The sequence below is a fragment of the Bemisia tabaci genome, chromosome 10 (genome assembly GCF_918797505.1).
Source record: "Bemisia tabaci chromosome 10, PGI_BMITA_v3".
Classification (NCBI taxonomy): Eukaryota; Metazoa; Arthropoda; class Insecta; order Hemiptera; family Aleyrodidae; genus Bemisia; species Bemisia tabaci.
In genome coordinates, this window is record NC_092802.1 from 9,601,044 (window position 1) to 9,626,342 (window position 25,299).

The window sequence follows — 25,299 nt, forward strand, 5'->3', positions numbered from 1 at the left end:
GGCAAATTAATCGATTCTTCGCAAAATCGTGGTAAGCCCTCGGCTACGTCTTCAACTCATACCTACTGGCCTGAAAACGAAACGGTACAAACGCCTTCAATTCCGAGCGTATGCAAAGCAGACATCCATGGAGCCCGAATAGGTGCATCCGGGTGTTTTAATGGAATGTGCTCAGTTTCTATCGCATTTGACAATAATTGAATATTAAACGACGGATTATTCAACAAGCGAATTTTTTATTTCATTTTGAAGGTCCCACATTACTTACATTGTGATTAAGAGAGGTTGAAGAAGCCTTGAACTTCACGGAGAAGACAATTTTGCCGAATCTGGAGGAAAATTTGAGAGTATAACCTTAGAAATAGATCCTTGCAAGGTATCAGGATGGTTTGTAACTAAAAAATCTCAAAGTGCAAGGAAAGAAGACCATTGGGGATTTTTCAAATATTATAGTCTTACTAATTACGTTTGTAAAAATTCTGGAAGTAGCATACAGTGGCGAATCTTTTAATTCCCTTGTGAAAATCTACTTTTAAAGATAGACGCTTTAATCTAACTCCAATTTCGGGTAAATTGTCTTTTCATGATACTAGGTTAAAGCCGCCTTTTAACTTCTGATCACCATTTGGGGCCTTTTTAAGGAAATGTTCTCGGACGATTATGAATTATGGTGCCTCAAAACTTTCACATAAAAATTTAAGGTGTTGCATCTCGAAGACACAGACTGCGCAGCATCACAACGTAGTACGCTTTTATTAGTACAGCACTTAAATTTTATTAACTATATTATTCTATCTCTTCTTCTCTATTACTAATGATTACTATATGTATGTATACATTATTCTATCTCTTCTTCTCTATTACTAATGATTGTTAAATATTTTCGCCCGTAGATCCCTTTTCATTAGGTTTATCCTCATGACGTCCAGATTTTTCGTGGAGTCTGCAGAGCCGATGAGTCATTCAAGCGTCATGCACGGTTTGACGTGCCAGCTCTGAGGTTTTTTCACCCCTTTTTTGCACATAGTTGAGCTGTATTACTTACTCTATGCTATCGATACCGAATTCTGAATGGCGAGGTTTGCCTGGGTGAAAAACTCCTATTCGATCTCTGTCGTCAAAATGTAGGTAAAAAAGTCACTGCATGGTTGGTGCGTGTTACACAGATTCCTTCTAATGACGGAGGTAAAAAGATAAAAACTGTTATTGATTGTTTGCTCAGATGCATTAGTCACCCAAAGGTCAGGCTATCACGAGAAGCGTTTCCACGGTTCCTTGAATCTTCACAATCTTTTAGGTTCTAGCTCAAGAAGTGTAATTGGTTGGTGGCTGCAAAAGTGTACGTTTCGTATATTTCGTGTGTACTGCCTCTCTCCCAGTTTATTTTCTCAGTGATATGAGTAATTTTTGGCCAAATACGTTTGTGATGATTGCCTTGGTTTTAATAAGTACAGCACGATCAATTTCTCTGGGAAAATTGGTCAGAATTTTACTCTTTTTTTTGTTCATTATGCTCTTCACTGTGTTAACTTGATACTGTTAGTCGAATATTTAAGAAATAACATTTTTGGTTGAAAAATTACAATTCCATTAATTATTATGCAAAAAAAAAAAAAAAAAAAAAATCATAAAAATAATGCAGCTGCGTTCTATTCTTCCACCATGCGGATTTGACTCTTCTCTTAGTCCGATTCAGAATTGGACTACATTTTGTAATAAGGAACTAATATTTATTGCTTTTTTAAGAAACAACACTTGTGTCATTAGATTTCCTATGCAAATAGGTGGTTTTATGTATATGAGCCAGAAATAATAATTCCTTATTGCAAAATGTCGTCCAATTTACTATTAGCCTCTAGACGGAGTATGAATTTTATCAGATCTAAACGCACCATGTTTTCTCTTCGAAATTTCACTAGGAAAACGTATCACACAATATTGGTAGTCAAGCAATCAGCATCAGCTCTTAAATAGGATAATGTTGTTTCTTATTAATACATGATGCATGACAAAAATACGAGTAAAATGAAATAATTTATTTATTCTAACTTCCATTTAATGGGTCAGTTGCGCTGGTCACAGAATCGTGTTTCAATGCTTGATTCCTATGGATCAGCTAAAAATAATAAGATCCGTCCAAACAACGCAACTTTCTACCTTCAATATTAAGGGAGATATTGCGCTTTGAAACATTCGTTTTATGACGTTTTCGATGTTATGTTTATGACGGTTATTCCATATGGTAGGTCAGTTGAGTTGGTCACAGAATCGTGTTTCGATGCTTGATTCCTATGGATCAGCTAAAAATGATAAGATCCGACCAAACAGTAATTCTCTACGATCAATATTAACCGCGATATCGCCTTCGAAACATTCGGTTTATCCATCGTGCTTGGTTTCTTCCATCTTGCTTTCAACCGAGTTTTATGTTGAGTAACCATTATAAATTGCGTCTTCTAGACTGATAAAAGCAAAGTGGAAGAAACCAAGGATGTCACTACCGCGATGGACGACGACATAAACCGAATTTTTCAAAGCGCGATATCTCGACGTTGAAAGCTGCTGTTTGGACAGATCTTATTATTTTCAGCTGATCTACAAGAATCAAGCATCAAAACAAGATTCTGTGACCAGCGCAACTGACCCATTGGTGTTAGAAGGTGATAATATCTTGATTAGGAGTTGAAATCCAAGCTTCTAGCTGTGTGAATCGCTTTCTACATGAGATTATAAAGAGAGAATTTGGGACTTTTTTTCTGGATCAGACCTTATCCAGTGGCTCATTAAAACTTGGAAGGTTTTTCATTTTTCCTATTTAAATATTCATTCATGTTTCATTTTTTTTCATTCGCACCCTCTTTTTTTCATGCCGGATTTTTCATTTTGTAATTTCTACTTTGTCATGTTTTATTCTGCTTATCATTTTCATTCATTTGTTATATTTTTGGTCTTGTTTAGTTTTTTCAATTTATTGTTTATAATTATTTCAGTTTCGTCTGTCGAAAGATGTGGATGCACTGGTACAATCGCTGCTGAAGGCAGATGGTAAAGATCCTTGTATGAAATTGAGCAAGTTTTCATCAAACAAAGATTGGCAACGTAGCAATAGATGGTGCAGGAAGATGTTTTCAAAATTTGTGCAGTTACCGGAACATTTACAGTTCAACTGCCAAAATCCATCTATGCCGGCAGAGTGTAGGAAAGTCGGCAAACATAGCAGGTTTTGTTCATATTTCATAGCCATGAAATAATATCTAGCCTTAGAACAGAGGAACATTCAGTAGGTACCTACTATGTTCTGTTAAGAAATGAAAACATGTTCTTTTATTAAGTCAAAGAGAGTCTTTTCTAAATTACAAAATTGATAAAGATACATTCACGATGCAAGATTTAACAAAGAAGAAGAAAACAGCTTAGTAGAGGGGAAATGCCGATCTTAAAACACCTGAGATGTCGAAATGTAACCTAACCTAAGTTCAGCGTTGCCGTGTGACCTAACCTAAGTATAGCGTTGCCGTGTGACCTAACCTAACCTAACCTAACCCAACCTAACCTAACCTAACCTAACCTAACCAAACCTAACCTAACCTAACCTAAGTCCATTTCAGTCGCGGGTTGCGTGCCTCGCCGACGCAAGGTGCAGATATGCGGGTTGCATACCTTACGGACGGGAGGCGTCCTATGTTGGTCGCGCACCTCGCCGACGATCAGCGATAATTTGTGATGTGCATTCCTCACGAACCCATGAAATGCGGGTTGCATACCTTACGGACTGGAGGCGTTCTCATGTTGGTCGCGCACCTCGCCGGTGGTCAGGGATAATTTGTGAATCGCATTCCTTACGATCCTCCTGAAATGCGGGTTGCATACCTTACGGGAGTAAGGCGTTAACATGCGGGTTGCATACCTTACGGACTGGAGGCGTTCTCATGTTGGTCGCGCACCTCGCCGGTGGTCAGGGATAATTTGTGAATCGCATTCCTTACGATCCTCCTGAAATGCGGGTTGCATACCTTACGGGAGTAAGGCGTTAACATGCGGGTTGCATACCTTACGGAAGTAAGGCGCTAATACGCGGGTTGCATACCTTACGAGAGTACGGCGTTTACCTAGCCTAACCTCTACACCCCCCTCAAATGGATGACGTCATCCCACCCGCACTTTGATGTTCCCGCGCCGATTCAGGTGATCCTCTGTCAACTCCTCCTCCGGCCGCCGTTCAGGGTGCGACCAAGTTTAAACCGGCGTGGCCCGCTTCGCGATTTATCGATTGATCTGTCATTTAAACCTATGAAAAAAGATCGATTATCAGGGTGCTCGCAGCGAACACCTTAATAATCGATTCTTTACCATAGCTTCAAATGGCGAGATATCGACAATCGATCATTCACGCCACGCCACCGGTTTAAACCTGCATCAAAGGCGCAGAGCCGCGCTCGGATCGAACGCTGCCCGAACGAGTCTGAGCCTGCCGGGACAAGTCTGAACCGGTTCGGGTCTCTTTTCCTTCGAGCGACCGGGAACAAGTTCCGAACCTGCCCGACGTTGCCACCTCGTGACTCCTTCATCTCTGCGACGTTGCCGCTCCGTTCAGCCCCCCGGGTGTAATTTCACGGTTTTCCTAAATAAATAAAAATGAAGAAAATAGGAAATGAATAAAAAATAAATACAAATAATAAACAAGCAGAAAAATCCAACATGAATATGTTGGAAAAGCGTGCCGAATAACTAAAATGTTGGACACAAACCTACTATTTTCACGTTTTGTCATTTGCATCAATTGGTACTTTTTGCTAAATTTGGGAGAAAATATTGATTCATGAACGTTGAATGTAAATTGATTTTAAAGATTCCGTCCAATTATCTTGATTTTAAGCTGATATGCGGCATTTCGCACGACCGTGATTTGGGCGAACTGCCGTGCATCGAAATCGCGTTGAGTTAATCTCTTTGGATTTCGAACTGTAACTTCTCTCCTATTCGGCCGATTTTTACAAATGAGGTCTCTTTTTATTTGTACTTTAACGGAAAGTAAGGAAAAACTCGCTAAATAGACGGAAAACAATTTTTGTGAAAATTTGGTGGATCCTGGCGTCACGGTGAATGGTTAATCGGGCGTGGAAGATAATAGGTTCGACGAGGCGACCCTCTCCTCGCCGTCTTTTATTGCCTTGCTCGAAACCTGACACCCAAAGCTATATCGGGAGATAACTGCAGTGGTTTGAGTGGATTTCTGCAGGGGCCACGGTTAGTACATGGTATAAAGAGTCACGAGGCTCATCACAGATTGCACTTGCAGTGCAAGACGCTCATTGGCTAAACAGTTTTGGCGGGAAAGAAGGTTCTAGAGTTGAGTCCTCCGAGCGTAAGAAAGCTTCTATGAGGTTTTTGTCAAATGAAATAATACGGTTTTGACAGGAAAATGTTCTCAAGGGTTCCCAATTAGCAGTTCATTCGGTTTTTTGGTAAGAGACCATCAGGGCTTGACAGTATAATGGTTCGAAGACAAGAAAACGGGTCCGAGGAAAAAAATATTTGGACGGCCCGTTGAATAGCATTGGTTGATCGGTGTGCTGTACCATGGTACATCCGAGTGATTTCAAAAAGCGAGCCCTACTGGCACGCTTGATAGATAAAATGAAAAAAAAGAGAAAATAAACTTTTGTGTCTTAATGGACGAGACGCCGTTAAAATTCATGAATAAAATTTCAAAAACTTAAAGATAGACTCGCCCGTCTTAAGAATCGAACCCGGACCGTTCTGATAAGAACTCGATTAGAAATCCGGGCTTCTACCGACCGAGCAAGTCTATCTTCGGAAACGTAACGGTGAAAATACTCCTACAAATAATTTCCTACCCACCGGTGTTGGAGCTTTAGACACCACCCCTAACCTTATATCGACCCAGTTGAACAGATAAATAAACGTAAAAACAAAGTGTTCCGTTTGCAATTTTTATTTCTAAAACAAAAAAGATTACATGGATTTAGCTAAAAGTAAATAATAAACATTTTAAATTCTTGAAAATTATAAACTTACATTCGTTAACGTATTGAAGTCGTGAAATTATAAACTTACATTCATTAACTTATTAAAGTCTCGAAAATTATAAATTTACATTCATTAACGTATTAAAATGATAGGTACAATTGAAGATGTTATAGGTTACACGAATCCAAATAATAGTCTTTACATCAGATCTGGGAGGGATGAGAGTGACAGAGAGAGCGGTGGAGTGGAACAGCATCGTCCTACAGGAGGCTCGCGGTATAATTGTTCAGCAGCCGGTCAAATTTTACATGAATCGGGAAACCCAAGTTTAAAACCACTGAAACCAGGTTTAAAACCAATGAAACCAGGTTTTAAACCACAAAACACATTTAGGAACCACCATATTTTAGTTTAAAACCCCAAAAACTGAGTCTAAAACCGATATAACCACATTCCAAACCGGAGAATCTCTGTTCAGAACCAGGAAACTCGAGGTTAAAACCATTAAACACAATTGTCATCTCCGGAACCTTGTTAAAAACCAAACCGGGAAACCCAAGTTTAAAACCACTGAAACCAAGTTTAAAACCACTGAAACCAGGTTTAAAACCAATGAAACCAGGTTTTAAACCACAAAACACATTTAGGAACCGCCATATTTCAGTTTAAAACCCCAAAAACTGAGTCTAAAACCGATATAACCACATTCCAAACCGGAGAATCTCTGTTCAGAACCAGGAAACTCGAGGGTAAAACCCTTAAACACAATTGTCATCTCCGGAACCTTGTTAAAAACCAGAATAACCACATTGAAAATAACCAAATTTGAAACCGAAGGAACCCTGTTTCAAACCAGGAAAACCACATTGAAAACCGGGAAACCCAAGTTTAAAACCACTGAAACCAAGTTTAAAACCACTGAAACCAGGTTTAAAACCAATGAAACCAGGTTTTAAACCACAAAACACATTTAGGAACCACCATATTTCAGTTTAAAACCCAAAAAACTGAGTCTAAAACCGATATAACCACATTCCAAACCGGAGAATCTCTGTTCAGAACCAGGAAACTCGAGGGTAAAACCCTTAAACACAATTGTCATCTCCGGAACCTTGTTAAAAACCAGAATAACCACATTGAAAACCGACAAACTCCAGTTCAGAACCGAGAATACCCCCTTTGGAACCACTTTTATCCAGTTTAATCTCCAAAAACCGGGTCAAGGAGGCAAAATAACCACATTTGAAACCGAAGGAACCCTGATTCAAACCAGAAAAACCACAATTATAACCGGTAGAACTTTGTTCAAAACGAACTCAGTTTTGGGGTTTTAAACTGAAATATGGTGGTTCCTAAATGTGTTTTGTGGTTTAAAACCTGGTTTCATTGGTTTTAAACCTGGTTTCAGTGGTTTTAAACTTGGTTTCAGTGGTTTTAAACTTGGTTTCAGTGGTTTTAAACTTGGGTTTCCCGGTTTTCAATGTGGTTTTCCTGGTTTGAAACAGGGTTCCTTCGGTTTCAAATTTGGTTATTTTCAATGTGGTTATTCTGGTTTTTAACAAGGTTCCGGAGATGACAATTGTGTTTAAGGGTTTTACCCTCGAGTTTCCTGGTTCTGAACAGAGATTCTCCGGTTTGGAATGTGGTTATATCGGTTTTAGACTCAGTTTTTTGGGTTTTAAACTGAAATATGGTGGTTCCTAAATGTGTTTTGTGGTTTAAAACCTGGTTTCATTGGTTTTAAACCTGGTTTCAGTGGTTTTAAACTTGGTTTCAGTGGTTTTAAACTTGGGTTTCCCGGTTTTCAATGTGGTTTTCCTGGTTTGAAACAGGGTTCCTTCGGTTTCAAATTTGGTTATTTTCAATGTGGTTATTCTGGTTTTTAACAAGGTTCCGGAGATGACAATTGTGTTTAAGGGTTTTACCCTCGAGTTTCCTGGTTCTGAACAGAGATTCTCCGGTTTGGAATGTGGTTATATCGGTTTTAGACTCAGTTTTTGGGGTTTTAAACTGAAATATGGCGGTTCCTAAATGTGTTTTGTGGTTTAAAACCTGGTTTCATTGGTTTTAAACCTGGTTTCAGTGGTTTTAAACTTGGTTTCAGTGGTTTTAAACTTGGGTTTCCCGGTTTGGTTTTTAACAAGGTTCCGGAGATGACAATTGTGTTTAATGGTTTTAACCTCGAGTTTCCTGGTTCTGAACAGAGATTCTCCGGTTTGGAATGTGGTTATATCGGTTTTAGACTCAGTTTTTGGGGTTTTAAACTAAAATATGGTGGTTCCTAAATGTGTTTTGTGGTTTAAAACCTGGTTTCATTGGTTTTAAACCTGGTTTCAGTGGTTTTAAACTTGGGTTTCCCGATTCATGTAAAATTTGACCGGCTGCTGAACAATTATACCGCGAGCCTCCTGTAGGACGATGCTGTTCCACTCCACCGCTCTCTCTGTCACTCTCATCCCTCCCAGATCTGATGTAAAGACTATTATTTGGATTCGTGTAACCTATAACATCTTCAATTGTACCTATCATTTTAATACGTTAATGAATGTAAATTTATAATTTTCGAGACTTTAATAAGTTAATGAATGTAAGTTTATAATTTCACGACTTCAATACGTTAACGAATGTAAGTTTATAATTTTCAAGAATTTAAAATGTTTATTATTTACTTTTAGCTAAATCCATGTAATCTTTTTTGTTTTAGAAATAAAAATTGCAAACGGAACACTTTGTTTTTACGTTTATTTATCTGTTCAACTGGGTCGATATAAGGTTAGGGGTGGTGTCTAAAGCTCCAACACCGGTGGGTAGGAAATTATTTGTAGGAGTATTTTCACCGTTACGTTTCCGAAGATAGACTTGCTCGGTCGGTAGAAGCCCGGATTTCTAATCGAGTTCTTATCAGAACGGTCCGGGTTCGATTCTTAAGACGGGCGAGTCTATCTTTAAGTTTTTGAAATTTTATTCATGAATTTTAACGGCGTCTCGTCCATTAAGACACAAAAGTTTATTTTCTCTTTTTTTTCATTTTATCTATCAAGCGTGCCAGTAGGGCTCGCTTTTTGAAATCACTCGGATGTACCATGGTACAGCACACCGATCAACCAATGCTATTCAACGGGCCGTCCAAATATTTTTTTCCTCGGACCCGTTTTCTTGTCTTCGAACCATTATACTGTCAAGCCCTGATGGTCTCTTACCAAAAAACCGAATGAACTGCTAATTGGGAACCCTTGAGAACATTTTCCTGTCAAAACCGTATTATTTCATTTGACAAAAACCTCATAGAAGCTTTCTTACGCTCGGAGGACTCAACTCTAGAACCTTCTTTCCCGCCAAAACTGTTTAGCCAATGAGCGTCTTGCACTGCAAGTGCAATCTGTGATGAGCCTCGTGACTCTTTATACCATGTACTAACCGTGGCCCCTGCAGAAATCCACTCAAACCACTGCAGTTATCTCCCGATATAGCTTTGGGTGTCAGGTTTCGAGCAAGGCAATAAAAGACGGCGAGGAGAGGGTCGCCTCGTCGAACCTATTATCTTCCACGCCCGATTAACCATTCACCGTGACGCCAGGATCCACCAAATTTTCACAAAAATTGTTTTCCGTCTATTTAGCGAGTTTTTCCTTACTTTCCGTTAAAGTACAAATAAAAAGAGACCTCATTTGTAAAAATCGGCCGAATAGGAGAGAAGTTACAGTTCGAAATCCAAAGAGATTAACTCAACGCGATTTCGATGCACGGCAGTTCGCCCAAATCACGGTCGTGCGAAATGCCGCATATCAGCTTAAAATCAAGATAATTGGACGGAATCTTTAAAATCAATTTACATTCAACGTTCATGAATCAATATTTTCTCCCAAATTTAGCAAAAAGTACCAATTGATGCAAATGACAAAACGTGAAAATAGTAGGTTTGTGTCCAACATTTATATTCGGCACGCTTTTCCAACATATTCATGTTGGATTTTTCTGCTTGTTTATTATTTGTATTTATTTTTTATTCATTTCTTATTTTCTTCATTTTTATTTATTTAGGAAAACCGTGAAATTACACCCGGGGGGCTGAACGGAGCGGCAACGTCGCAGAGATGAAGGAGTCACGAGGTGGCAACGTCGGGCAGGTTCGGAACTTGTTCCCGGTCGCTCGAAGGAAAAGAGACCCGAACCGGTTCAGACTTGTCCCGGCAGGCTCAGACTCGTTCGGACAGCGTTCGATCCGAGCGCGGCTCTGCGCCTTTGATGCAGGTTTAAACCGGTGGCGTGGCGTGAATGATCGATTGTCGATATCTCGCCATTTGAAGCTATGGTAAAGAATCGATTAGTAAGGTGTTCGCTGCGAGCACCCTGATAATCGATCTTTTTTCATAGGTTTAAATGACAGATCAATCGATAAATCGCGAAGCGGGCCACGCCGGTTTAAACTTGGTCGCACCCTGAACGGCGGCCGGAGGAGGAGTTGACAGAGGATCACCTGAATCGGCGCGGGAACATCAAAGTGCGGGTGGGATGACGTCATCCATTTGAGGGGGGTGTAGAGGTTAGGCTAGGTAAACGCCGTACTCTCGTAAGGTATGCAACCCGCGTATTAGCGCCTTACTTCCGTAAGGTATGCAACCCGCATGTTAACGCCTTACTCCCGTAAGGTATGCAACCCGCATTTCAGGAGGATCGTAAGGAATGCGATTCACAAATTATCCCTGACCACCGGCGAGGTGCGCGACCAACATGAGAACGCCTCCAGTCCGTAAGGTATGCAACCCGCATGTTAACGCCTTACTCCCGTAAGGTATGCAACCCGCATTTCAGGAGGATCGTAAGGAATGCGATTCACAAATTATCCCTGACCACCGGCGAGGTGCGCGACCAACATGAGAACGCCTCCAGTCCGTAAGGTATGCAACCCGCATTTCATGGGTTCGTGAGGAATGCACATCACAAATTATCGCTGATCGTCGGCGAGGTGCGCGACCAACATAGGACGCCTCCCGTCCGTAAGGTATGCAACCCGCATATCTGCACCTTGCGTCGGCGAGGCACGCAACCCGCGACTGAAATGGACTTAGGTTAGGTTAGGTTAGGTTTGGTTAGGTTAGGTTAGGTTGGGTTAGGTTAGGTTGGGTTAGGTTAGGTTAGGTTAGGTCACACGGCAACGCTATACTTAGGTTAGGTCACACGGCAACGCTGAACTTAGGTTAGGTTACATTTCGACATCTCAGGTGTTTTAAGATCGGCATTTCCCCTCTACTCAGCTTATCTAATGTAACATTTTGCGATTTTTTTGGCATGATAATTTGTTTGCTGCAAACATGTATATGCTCAAATAAAGAAATAAAAAACAAACGAACCAACAAATAAAAAACGAAAAAGATGAGGAAAAGCGTAGGTATTCTATTTTTTATATTATATTATGACACTATAAATGATAATCAATCAAAACTGAGCATTTTTGATCAATTACGTTGGTTTCACATTTGAATAAGATTCCCGTTGCTTACTTTCATGTGAATTTCTGAGGTAATTTTAGTTAGTTAGTTAGTATATTTTAAGACATTCAGCGTCACAGGCTATTAACGTCTTTACAGAGAATTTTGAAAATGGGAGTATTTACGAAAATTTAGATTTTTAAATTAAAAGAGGTGAAGAGTTTCAGAATTTTGGTAGTAATATTGGGTTCATCGCATGTAAGTGGGTTTGTTTCACAAATGAATGAGATACATATAGATTCATTTCTGGCATTCTCAAAGTCAATGCTAGATGAAAACATTAATTCTCTAAAGTAGACTGGAAAAATTTGAATCTAGTAAAACGTTTTGCTGAAAACCCTACTTTAAATTGGTAAAATTTACCTCCTGCCTTGTGATCTATTCTGCCGTGCTAAGGACAAACGCCGTATAAACCATCAGACGTTGCCAAATTTCTTCCTACAAATCGCAAATTTTCAGGAAAATCAGTGGATATTTCTCCTTAAATTTTTCACGGATTTTGTTCATAATTCGATGTAAAAAGTCTGAAAATTTCGAGGACAAATATTCATAACTTTCCTCATAAATAAAAATTTTATCAAAGCAAACTTGGCAACGCCTAAAGGCTCATACGGCGTTCTTTCGTAGCTGCAGTATTGCCAAAATTATCATCCATGCTTTGGGTGTCTCCAAAAAATATTCATTATTTTTCCCCTGAGCAGGCGCTATTCGTGCACAATCGAGGCTGAGTTCCAGATGTTTCCTGATCCTCACAAAACTCCAATGAGGACTCACTCACAGATACAAGTCTGCATCAATTTCCTGAAACCCAATCTCAGACCTAAATTTTTGGATATTCCCATGGCATATCCCCCGAACTGGCCGCATCATTGACCAATTGAGGGAATGGATACTCCATAATAATATGTGTAAGTACAATCGAAACAAGGAGAAAGAAAAGAGCACGATGAAAATTTTGTTCAATTTTTACTTTTCGAGATGCCCTCCGAGGAGGTAACAACACCCCCAAAACGATATTGGTCTAGACCGAAAATTGGACCGAGATTTTTCCCCCAAAAATCAGCTCAGATGTATTTTACGATGCATGATTTTCTCTTATTTTTGACGTAAAACACCGTGTATAATAGAGCCTTAAACATATTCGAAACTTCTTCATCAATTAAGTAGCACTAACTTACAAAATACAATGTTGCTTACTTTTCTACCAAAAAATAGAAAAGGTAAAATTAGCTAACATGCCGTGCAGTTGAACTGATGATTGTAGTCAACGCCGTTTACAGAATATGTGGTTATATAATATGATGTTGTAGTCCAATTTTTGAATACTTAAAAGCTTATTCTTTAAAAATGTAAATAAAATTATGAAGCCATTCATACAACTGTTTTATTTCGTAATTGTATCGCTTTTCTGCTCATGCCGACATTCAGAGCTACAGATCAATGTTGAAAGTCGCAAAATACTTATATCGATTGAAATCAGATTCCTCCTTAAAATTAATCTTTTAAAAAGAAAAACGACCTACACAATGTTTTCGAATATTTACTGAATTTTCTTAACCCTGCGGAGAATTTTCCAAGAATTTCTAAAAAAAAATTCATGGGTTCCTCTTCAGAATATGGAAAAGCAGCGTAGATTTTGAAACATTATACAGGAGAGGTATATCTGTTTTTAATATACACAAAATATGGCGTCCATCGAATCACCTTAATCTATATATCTCGTGTGCAACCTCCATGACCACTTCGATCCTAGCGCCTAAAGCTCGATTTTAAACATGACAATCTCCTCTCCTACTTTTACTCCGTTCCTGAGGGACGATCAGGTCGCGAGAGGGCTAGAGGGGGGGGGGAGACGGGGAGAGTTACGGAAGGAGAGGGTGGCGGTCACGCCGGGGCCCGAAATTAAACGGGGGACTGGTTAACTTATAAGGGGGTGATCGAGGATTCGCCGCTTGGCTGACAAAGAGGCGTATCTACACATTGAGATGAGCCCGGGGAAGCATTGAGTTAAATGGACGGTAGCAGTGGCGTGGCGTGCTTTGCGATTCATCGATTGATACGCCACTCAAACCTATGGAAAAAGATCGATTATCAGGGTGTTCGCAGCGAACACCTTAGTAATCGATTCTTCGCCATAGCTTCAAATGGCGAGATATCGATAAATTGCAAAGCACGCCACGCCACTGGACGATAGAGCTCTTCGCGAAATGCAGTTAGGCCTTTGTGTCAGGAGGGCGACGGATTGTCGTAAGGATTGCACGGGATCGGATGCTGTTAAAAGGCGATTTTGAATCCGAGAAGATACTCCCAGGGTTGGAGGGGTGGTGCAAGGGTGGGGGTGGGCATTTCTGCCGATTAAAAATTCACGAGGTGCCACGCGCGGCCTGCGCGCCACGCTGCTTTTCAGTTTTGACGGCTCGATTTGCACCCCAACGGTGCCGGGTCTCGAAAAAATTTGACGAATAAATCGAAAATGGGTCTGTAACATTATTGAATCAGTGAGGATGAAAAGACACCAACTCAGTATCTCGAAAATGCTTAAGTTTCATCAAAGACAGTCAATTTTCATGAAGGTCGTTGATGTTAGCGCATCTGTTCTAACTAGGACCTTTGAAAAACATTTTTAAAAAAATGATACAATTATTAAAAAAATTTAAAAATTTCATAATTTAAAATTTTTAAAATGATTATATTAATATACAATTTAAACAAGGTGGAGAAATGGTCCTGGGTCCACACCATTTCGGGAGGAAAACAAAGCTAAGAAATTCCAAAAATTAAAATTAGAGTCAAAATTAAATTTTTTAAAATCCAAAAAAAAAAAAAAAAAAAAATTAGTTTTGACTCTAATTTTAATATTTGGAATTTCTTGGCTTTGTTTTCCCCACGAAATGGTGTGGACCCAGCACCATTTCTCCACCTTGTTTAAATTGTATATTAATATAATCATTTTAAAATTATTACATTTTTTTAATTTTGTGTGTGTCTTGAATATTTTCATTTTTCGAGTCGGTGTGTCTCCGTCCTCACTGATTCAATTTTAGTATAGTACAAAGAAGAGTTATGGCTTTATTCATTACGTCGTATCTCACAAAAAAAAGATATGGGCTATGGGTTGATAGATGATATGGGCATTTCCAATTAATGGTGGTAGTACCCCAATCAATTGTAATAATGCCGCAATTAACGGTGGTAGTACCCCAATTAGTTGTGGTAGTACCCCAGTTAATTAGGTCACTAACCCAAATGTTGCGATGTTGCCACAACTTGATCTGCGGTACTACCACAATTAATTGGCAATGCCCATATAATCCAACAAATTGGGGTAGCACCAAAGTTTTAGGAGATAACCTCTAAAACTTTTCCTTTTTTCCAAGTCATAGTCGCTCCTAAAGTAGCTAATTTCCTTAGGACGCTTCATATTCTTGACGCTGTAACTAAGGGAGATTAAAGGAGATCCTTAACATGGCCTCACAAAAAGTTTAACGAGTTAAGTTAACGTTTAAATTCAACGAGGTAACTTTGGAAATAGATAGTTTCATGGAACGCCAGTGGTTTCCCACGGCGGCCCTATCACGTCTCACACAGCTCCGGCAGGGTTGTCCGACACGTAGCCCTTGATACACCACTACGAATCAGAGAAACTAAAACAAACACAAACATGGAAACAGAGCAAAGGAAAAGATGCGCGTTGGCGTGCGTTGACGACGGCGCATAGATACAACTATTCGTACTTGACGGACGTCCGTGTTGTATCCGAAAAATTGAAGGCGCGATGGCGCGAGGCGCGCACTTGCAATCCCCCGCTTCATGTCACCAACGAAATTTCGTTCAGGTTCGGGGAAGAAGTTGAAAAAACGAGGCGCGATTACGTTTCTCTTATCCTCGACAGTGTTGCTCACGTATCCATTGAAGCTTTAATACAAATAGGACAAACAGAACGAACACCCAAAAAAATAAGAAAATAAAAAGAATAAACAGAAATTAGAAATAGAGCCAAGGAAAGGACGCGCGTTGATAACGGCGCGGAGATACAACTATTCATACTTGATGGATGGCCGTATTTCAGCCGCAAAATTGAAGGCGTGAACTTGCAGTGCTTCGCTCTTTGCGACTCGTGAGATGTAGCCCATATTCCACAGAAAAGTTATCAAAAGAGGCTCGAATACATCTCTCATATATTAGCCTGAAAGTAGAGTAAGAGAAGGCAAATTTAGAGTTACGTATTTTATGAACGGCCCCTCAGAGCAAACTATGACGAAATATGAAAATCTAGGTAGTTAGATTGCCCACGTGTACGCAACTAACCCTCAAACGAGTAGGCGATCAAGCTTACGTCAAGTTGATGGAAATGAAATTTAAGAGGACACGCTCTCACTTGCACAAAAACACCTTCTCTCATTTCCAGTATTTGCACGCACACACATTTACCCTCTCACACTTACACGTGATGACACGACGCACGGTGGCTACAGTTAATGAGAGATCTCGGACATGAATTTTTTTTTATTAAAACCGCAAATTTCCTCGTTTACTTCGTCACATTTCAAGGGGGTGCTCCGATCTAAAAATGGCCCAATTTTTCTTTATTTTTTAGTTTTTCCGCTTTTTTACTAATTATATAGAGGAACATCTACTGAAGATGATGATGTATCCACTATGTAATTATCATGATTCCAAAAACTCGAAAAAATTCGATAAAAGTGATGATCCCTTGCAGAATGATGCACTTGCACCTTGCAATTTTTCACTTATACATTTACTGATACTGCTCTCCTGAAAAATCAGTTTTTTGGAAAAAATTCATATTTTTATGAAAAAATTTAAAAAAAATACTTTTAGTCAAAAATTGATAAATCCGGCTCTGTCAGATAATAACATAAGCATTTCTTGGTACTTCAAAACTTACTTTTTAAGGTCTCTAGCTCACTCTCAGTCTGAGAATTGGTTGTCATAAGATGCCTCTTCAAAATCACTTAATTGTGTATTAAGGGGCAGGGTATGCAACCCACTCAGCGAAAATTTGGAGAAATCTTAGTTTCACGTGTACCTACCCATAGCAAAAGTTTCAAGTCAATAGGACTTGAAGGGAAAAAAGTTTTCTAGACCGGAGTATCCTCAAATTTCGAGGGGTGCTTCTGGAACCAATAAGGGATTTTACGAGGAGACCGATGGAGCCACTTTCATGACCTCGAAGTTTTGTTTGAATGGAGTTAAAAGCGTTTAAAGTTTCCAAATTTTGTCCGATTTCTCCAATTGACTCGATCCATTGTGCGACGAAGTGTCATGCGCGGGGCTCGAAATCAAAAAGATGAATCCGAACTTCATTTTTGAGAGTCGAGCCTGAAATTTTTATCAGGCGCGGCTCATTAACTGAATCTGCTCGTGAAATTTTGATGAGCCGAAAGATTTTTCTCAGCGGCGATGAGCGGCGTTGCCACTTCGCTCCCCTAATCATTCTCGGCGTAACTAAGGATTCGCGGATTTGTGATCAAAACTGGCAAAACTGCACCAGGCTCCTGCTTAATCACAGCGTAGTCGTGAAAACGGAAGTCCTTTTCACGATCCGAATATGCACGATTTTGATCCCTAGTAGAATACTGCTGTGCCAAGGAAAAACACCGTATGAGCCTTTATACGTTGCCAAATTTCCTTTGATAAAACAAAAATTTCCTGGTAAACTTATGAATTTTTTCCTTCAAGTTTTTCAGATAATTTTGATCGCAATTTCACCCAAAATTCCTGAAAATTTCTAGGAAAAATATTCATAACTTGCCTCAAAAGTAAACATTTTATCGAAGAAAATTTGGCAACTCTCGAATGTTCATACGGCGTTCTTCCTTAACACGACAGAATAGCAGTCCTCAGAATAGATTAATTAGGTGGCTACGTCATTTTTGCGTGTGGCTCGAATCAGAAAGATGGGAATAACTTCATTTCTCAATTCTGGGTGAGATAATTACGTTACTTGGTTAAAATTGTGTCGTTAGCAAGTCATAAGTCAATTAAGGGTTCACTAAACAGGAGCGCAATGTTGATTGCAAGAAACCACACCCAGTCGAGGGGGCTCAAAATTTGAAAATTGGGTACCCCTGGAACGCAATTCTTGATGTTCTACACTTAAATATCAAAAAAACGACAACGACAAAAACAAACTTTAGAATGGGAACTTTATATATGTACTTGCCCTTGCTTCCTCCATACTTACGTCACCACTGTAAAAAAAAGTCCGTGCCCTCTATCTTCCTTTCTTAAGGTTACTTTTTTTAAAACGTTTTAAAATGCTTTAAGAATAGTGTGTATTTTACCAAAGGAATACATTTCAAGAATCTGTCTCAGTCTTTCAAAAGCTACAAGGGAGAAAATGTTACGTAATTTTAACCACCCTGTGCATAAAAAAAGTCGAAACCTTTTTCCGAGTTTTAGAAATCTTTATAATTGCTTATTTTCACAGCGTAGTTCTTATTACGACAAAAATGATGGGAGCAAATGGATTAACTTTTGCGATAAGGAACCACATTTTCTGGCTTTTCCATAAAAGCACGTATCTGCATAGGGAAACCGATGGCATATACGTTGCTTCTAAAATGTGACAAAAATAATGGTTCCTTATTGCAAAATTTAATTCAAACAATGAAATTTGTTTAAATTAATGAACCGGAAACAGAAACTCGAACATGCTTAATACTCTTGATGTTAAGAAACGAAGATACTGTTTATGATGAGATTCGACAACTTGCGTCACGCTGTATTACATTGTGCGTGACATTTTGGAGGCGGAAATTTAGCTGAAATAGATTTTTATGAGTTGCAGACTATATGGATATCAGATAGCATTGACGTCAAAAAATTTTTTTTTTGCCCTCTACTTTAATAAAAATGACTCGAGGTCGGCACCAGCCTCACCGGAAAGCTTTTAAAAAGTAGTGATATTCTACCGGGCCTTGCAGTTGTTTCAAAATACAATTCAGAGATGCATCTCTGTCCCTAAAATGTATCCCTACTTTTCCTACAATCAAATCCGATCAATGGATGACACCGTTTCTTGAACTTAGACTTAAAAGCTGATATTGAACTTTTGCTATTATTCTATTCTTTTTATCGTGCGAAAAATGTAAACCCAGTGTTTTTTCCTCCCTACTGAAAGCTGCGTAAATATATTACCGTGAATTACCGATACATGCACATAGATGGACTGAGATAATCTGGACACTAAAAGGAAGTGCAATGCGGGTTGTGGAGTTCAAAATATTGTTGTGCTTGCAAATGATGCCCTTCATCTCTTCAGACTTCACCCTGACAACTAATGAGGATGCAGTTTCTGGCCCTGATAAAACGGTGAGTACATGCCTATCTTATAATGTTTACACTGTGTCTCATGCAACGCGCGTTGATGACGGCGCAGAGATACAACTATTCGTGCTTGATGGACGTCTGTGTTGCGTCTGCAAAATTGAAGGCGCGACGGTGCGAAGCATGAACTCGCAATGTTCCGCTCTATGCTGCTAATGATTTATCACTTCGATTTGCCAGGGAAGTTAAAAACAAGGGACTGCCGTGCTACGGAAGAACGCCGAATGAACATTCGAGAGTTGCCGAATTTCCCTGGATAAAACATGTATTTTTGACGAAATTTTCGTATATTTTTTCCTGCAAATTTCCAGATGTTTTAGAATAAATGGCGAACAAAATATTTTACGAAATTTGAAGAAAAATATTTAAAATTTCCCCAAGAAATTCATATTTTATCAGAGGAAATTTGGCAAAACCTGGAGATTCTTACGGCGTTCTTCTCTAGCATGGCATAATACGTCTCTCCTACGTTCGGCTATGTTGCTGACGTAGCTCTTGAAGCATCACCACAAACACGACAAACGGAACCAATACAACATGGGAATAAAGCTAGGGAAAAGGCGTGCGAAAATAACGGCGCAGAGATGCAATTATTCGTGCTTGATGGATGTCCGCGTTGTATCTGCGAAATTGAAGGCGCAATGGCGCGAGCAATGGTCTGCTCTATGCTGATGAAGATTTCTCGCTTCGATTTGCTGGGGAGGTTAAAAACAAGGTCCGAATACGTCTCTCCTACCCAGAGACAAGAGACCCTCCACTGGCCTCCTAGCGACAGGTGGAAGCTTTTACTTTCGGGGTTTCAACAATTCCTTATGGACAATTATGAGCGAGCAACAGTCATCACCCTATTTTCGGCTGTTGACTTACCTACATGGTCGATGATGAGCTTCGGATGACGTCATAAGCCAAACAACTTTCCCAAACGTCGGCCACTTTCGGCTTGTTTGCAAAACGAAACTGCCAACACGTTGTTGAACATCAACCATGTAGGTAAGTCAACAGTAGAATGCTGAAGTCCCGAAAGTAAAAGCTTCCACCATGGCCAAGTTACTAGTGGAGGGTCTCTTGTCTCTGCTCCTACCTGTATACGGCCGTGTTGCTCACGTAGCTCTTGAAGCATCAGCACCAACAGGACAAACGGAACCGGTACAACATGGGAATAAAGCCAAGGAAAAGGCGTGCGTTGATGACGGCGCAGAGATACAACTATTCGTGCTTGATGGATGTCCGCGTTGTATCTTCAAAATTGAAGGCGCGATGGCGCGAGCAATGGTCTGCTCTATGCCGCTGAAGAGTTCAGATTCGGTGACGTTGAGCTCGACGGCTGTGCGCTTTAACTCACACTGTTAAAAAAAATTAGCTCAGAGCACGACCTATATAAGGAAGTCGCTCGGAAGTCACTCATCGCTCAGGGCCAATTTCCACGGAGTTGAAAATCTCCGACGTAAGTATGGAAATGCTGAGCTAAAGTAACTCAGGCATAAGGACGGGCTGCGTCGCTGGCGACTGCCCTCCCCTTACCCCTGGCATCCGTCTCATACCCCGATCCGTTTCCCCCCTCTCCTCCCCTCCCTCTCCTCTCCTCCCCTCCCTCTCCACCCCTCCCTCTCCTCCCTCCCTCTTCTGCCTTTCCCTTCCACCTGTAACTGCAATGTATGTTCTTTTTTTTTGAAAAGATGTGAAGTTGTACTGCAAATCAAATCATGTTTGAGGAACTTTCGGGCCAATATCCCACAAATTCGGAGCCAAAGTGTTTTTTGAGTTGCAAACACGCGACGGAAAATCAATATTTGTCATAGCTGAACAGCTGTCTCCAGTAATTTCGAAAACGCTTTTAGACAAAGAAAAGTTTTATAGATATTAAGTATTTTGTGAACATAAATTCAGTGTAAGCTTAAAAAATAAATATACACGATAACAGAATTCTAACTTTACTGGACGCCACGCCATACCCATATAATCAGGCTTTGATGCCCAAAAGTATCATACGAGCTAAGAAGAATGAATGACAATTTCGTAGAATTATACTGCAAAATTTTATTCAATACACCTGAGGTTTTTCGGCATACAGTGCCATCTCCAGACGCATAACGAACCTTCACCAAGGAAACTACAGATACTTGACAAGGAAGTACAACTAAAAGCAAATAATCCATTAACGGGAGCAACATGATGGTTTTAAATAGGGAATAATCTAAATAAACTACCATGCACATGCAAATCAACAAGCGATAAGGAATGAAGCGATAAAAGAGAAAGAGATACAATTTTGCAGTATAATGGTACGAAATATGTATTTTTCCTCTTAAACCTAGTTTCATAAAACTGCTGCTCTTACCGGCGTTTTCAAAATTCCTGGAGGTAGGCTATTCTACTAGGACGAATTTGTATTTTCCGTCGTGTTAGGAACTCAGCGAACACTTTGGTATGGGATCCATTGGGTATTATCCTGGAAAGCCTTCAAACAAAATTTAATTTGCTGTACACCTTCACGAGTCGCAACTAATCACTGTTCACGCAAAAGCCACTGGCTGGAGACTGACGCCGTCTCAGTCGTGAATTCCAGAATAAGATTGTAACGGTCGGTGCGCGTCGATGATGCGCAGAAAATTATGGCTCTGTTCCTTCTTAAGTCCCTCAGATCTGAGCTGAAAGTCCTTCTCCGGAGCAATCCGGGTCTTTCCTGGAGTGATCTCATGACGCAGGGTGCTTCCCATGCCAGAGCGAGCTATCTAACTCACCGCAAAATTTTGTCACTCGATGCTCCAGGCAGGATAGCTCCATAATATTTCACTCAGGCCACTCAGGCCAGAATAATTTTTAACAGTGCATGAGCCCTATCTACAACGCCTTTGTCACATGCCCACGGCTCATGAGCTAGGATATTTTGCTATATTTTTATTAGCTTAGTTCTTTTTGAAGTCAAATCCCATTTTTGTCATTTGCTGAAAGGAATCTCGCCCTTGTTTTTCATTGTTTTGTATGCAGCTCACTACAGCACTGCCGTGCTAATGTAAAACGCCGTATGAACATTTGACAGTTGCCAAATGTCCTTTGATAAAATGTTTATTTTTGAGGAAAGTTATGAATATTTTTCCGAGAAATTGTCAAGAACTTTAGGTGAAATTGCGAACAAAATTACGTGAAAAATTGGAAGAAAAATATTCACGAATTCTCCCGAAAATTCGTGATTTACCAACGGAAATTTGGCAACGGCTGAAGGCTCATACAGCGTTTTTCCCCTCCTCTTTCCCACTCGTCTCTAGTTCCTTTTAGCGCATATTCGTCCGATTATAATATCACTTCGACAATTCTTCCTGTCACAGAATCATGCTAACCCGCCACCTATCTCGAACCCAAACACCGGTCCCGTGAAGGACGAATATCACCCACTCCGGGAGGATTTGTACGCGGCGGCAAAGAACGACCCGTGTTCAAGATTGCATTCAAAGTCCACACTCGCTGAAATCCGGGAGGCCAATCGACTTTGCGGTGTCACCCTCGAGAAGTTCAAAGGCCTACCCAAAGAGGAAACGAAAAATTGCCAGGAACCGAAGAATCCTCAATGCGTGCCTCATAAGGAAAAACGCGGTAGGAAATGGAGGACCGTGTATGACTGTTGCTATGAGGTTCGTCATTAACCTTCACTATAAAAAACATGTCTTGTTACTATTTTTTTTTTTTAGAATGGTAAATTCATAAGAGAACAATTGGATTGCATTTTGCAAAAAGGAACCAAGAGAATTCTATGTTGCCGGGATTGTGCAACATACATGCTTTGCAAAGAAATTACTAAAACAATGAAACAAATCAGATTTACAAAGATGATTTTCGTCTTGAATTCATAGTTTATCGAGAGTTAAGATAAAACTTGTATCGGTGATCGGTTTATATTTGCAGGGTGAAGAAAGTTGCACAATCTTAGCGACAGTGGAATGCTTTTGGTTCCTTTTTGCAGAATGCATTCCAATTTTAACTTATCAAACGGAAAAATTTGGATGAAAAAATGAATTTCTAACATGAAGCTTCATCGACCAATAGTACTTCCACCGAGCTACATATCGACGGTGAAACTACCAAACCACGTATCTCGGTTTGCGACGTCGCAGACTTCCTGTCATACTTTATTTTTTAAATGAAAAACTACTTAACATCCAGTCTTGAAAATTTCTGTGATTTTTCCTCTTTGTGCGGAGAAAATTCCGTGAAAATTTCAAGGAATGATATTGATTTGGTCTACTTCAAAAAAATAAAATGTGAGCGTAGATTTTTAAACACCGCAAACGAGATACGTGGTTTGGTAGTTTCACCGTCGATATCCTGTTCTGACATGCTGAGTAAAAACGCCGTATGAACATTCGCATGTTGCCAAATTCTCTCAGAAAATATTTATTTTTGAAGGAAGTTATGAATGTTTTCCCTGGAAATTCTCAGCCTTTTTAGATCAAATTACGAGCAAACCCCTCTTAAAAACGGAAGAGAAATTTTCACAAGTTTTCCTGAAAGTTTGTGATTAGTCGAAGGAAATTTGGCAAGGCTTAGTGGTTCATACGGCGCTCTTCCTTAGCACGTGGCAGTACTCTTCGCAAATCAGCTCATCCTCTTTTTTTCCGTGTTTTCTGATAACATCCATCAGCAATCAGCATGATTGGTTGGCAGAGACTACAATATTTTAGAAACCCCGTGGCACAGACTAGATGTTACCATAGAACATTTGGACCGAGTTTAACAGAAAGGAACCTAGCCACATCAGCGATTGCCAAGTTTAACTGGGCAATTATATTTTTTACGAGAGAACGGTTGTTCGGATTCCTTTGAACATTTTAAGGAATTTGTTTCGCACCACGGAGAATTTTCACTGAAATTTGCACGAAAATCCACACAACCGTTTTCATGTAAAAAATTAAATTGCCCAATTAAATTTGGCAATAGCTGATGTGGCTTGGTTCCTTTCTGTTTAACGCGGTCCATTTGGACTAAATTCTGCAATTTTAGGAACGACTTTTCCTGGATCATTTTAAAAACAACGCATGTGCCATTGATTTCTCTATGCAGACTTTTATAAATGAACCAGAGATCGTAGCTCTGAAATGCAAAAAAAGGTCAATTTAAAGGATGCTCCTGATTTCTTTTCTTTTTTCTTTTCTTTCAAGGAATTTTATTTAAATATAACGCAATTAATACAAGTATTTCCTTGTATCTATCTACATGGTTTGAAACTAAAACTAAACGAATTGCATAAAATTTACAGAGTAACGTTAAATAATACGACGATTATCTAAAAAAAGAGGAATCGTAAAATTCTCTGCCTTCTTTTTCAGAGTTATTAAAACATGAAGGTTTTTAGTTTAATGGAGATGTTGCATGGGCGAGGAATTTGTGATTTGACTGTTGATTTTAGTGTAAAAGTTCGCGGGAAACACAATGGTGCCACTAGTTTTCTCTAAAATCAACTCCCAAGCTCAAAAAAAGCTCTCAAGTTGAGGCCAAAATGGAGGGGATATCCCACCCTACCCTGAGAGTCCACCTCTACATCAAGACCAACTCTCCATGCAAAGATAGGGAGCAAATACATTAGCAGGGATGCCGTGTTTTCAGTTTTAGAGTCCCCAAATAAAGTGGCAGCCCTGTCAATGTATTTGCTCCCTATCTTTGCATGGAGAGTTGGTCTTGATGTAGAGGTGGACTCTCAGGATAGCGTGGGATATCCCCTCCATTTTGGCCTCAACTTGAGAGCTTTTTTTGAGCTTGGGAGTTGATTTCAGAGAAAACCAGTGGCACCATCGTGTTTCTTGCGAACTTTTACTTAAGACTCAACAGTCAAATCGCAAATTCCTCACACATGTAACATCTCCATTGCCTTTGACATATATAAAAACCCTATTGATTTGGATTCCAGACGACTGGACGCCTGCAACAATGCATGCAACATCTCCATTGTTTCATTCTTCCTGTTCCTAATTTTCCAATCGAATCTTACAGGTTATTTTCAAAGCATTCGAAGGCTCGATTCCAACTAAGCCCTTCAAGTCTCCGATTCGCGACTGCTTCGCGAACATCAAATGGGATTCCTTCTTTTTTGGACCACGACCCTTTGCCGCCAGTCCTGATCTTTCACGCAAGTTGAGTCGCCGATCTGTGACCCTCTCGGATCGCATGTGGATGCTCATTTTGTGCATTAAGAGTCCAAAGAAGGATGCTATTTACAACGACCCTGTATTTGAGGGCAGGATCGGGATGATTGGGAAACATTCTTTTTCATCCAAATCCTCGCGCATAACTGAGAATGACCGATTGTAAGAGCGTATTTGAACCAACATTGTCAGATCGTGCTGCTGGAACCACACATTTTCTCATTCTGCCATGCTAAGGGAAAACGCCGTATGAACTTTCAGGCGTTGCCGAATTTCCTTTCAAATGACGCGAATTTCCTGGTAAATTTATGAATATTTGCCGCCCAATTTTT

The 25,299-nt window shown here is 39.9% G+C and overlaps 1 protein-coding gene and 1 long non-coding RNA gene across 2 annotated transcripts; both read left to right on the forward strand.

Annotated features, from left to right (window-relative positions):
• Positions 1-1,156: 1,156 nt before the first annotated feature.
• LOC109038420 (uncharacterized) lies at positions 1,157-13,957 on the forward strand. The gene is made up of 3 exons (XR_011900629.1): positions 1,157-1,480; positions 2,991-3,220; positions 12,182-13,957. It is a non-coding gene; the product is annotated as an uncharacterized lncRNA (long non-coding RNA).
• A 3,395-nt stretch (positions 13,958-17,352) lies between these two features.
• LOC109038421 (uncharacterized) lies at positions 17,353-25,208 on the forward strand. Its single transcript, XM_019053461.2, has 3 exons — positions 17,353-18,818; positions 22,160-22,462; positions 24,816-25,208. The coding sequence occupies exons 1-3, from the start codon at positions 18,708-18,710 to the stop codon at positions 25,131-25,133; spliced, it is 732 nt and encodes a 243-aa protein (XP_018909006.2). The 5' UTR covers positions 17,353-18,707; the 3' UTR covers positions 25,134-25,208.
• Positions 25,209-25,299: the final 91 nt, after the last annotated feature.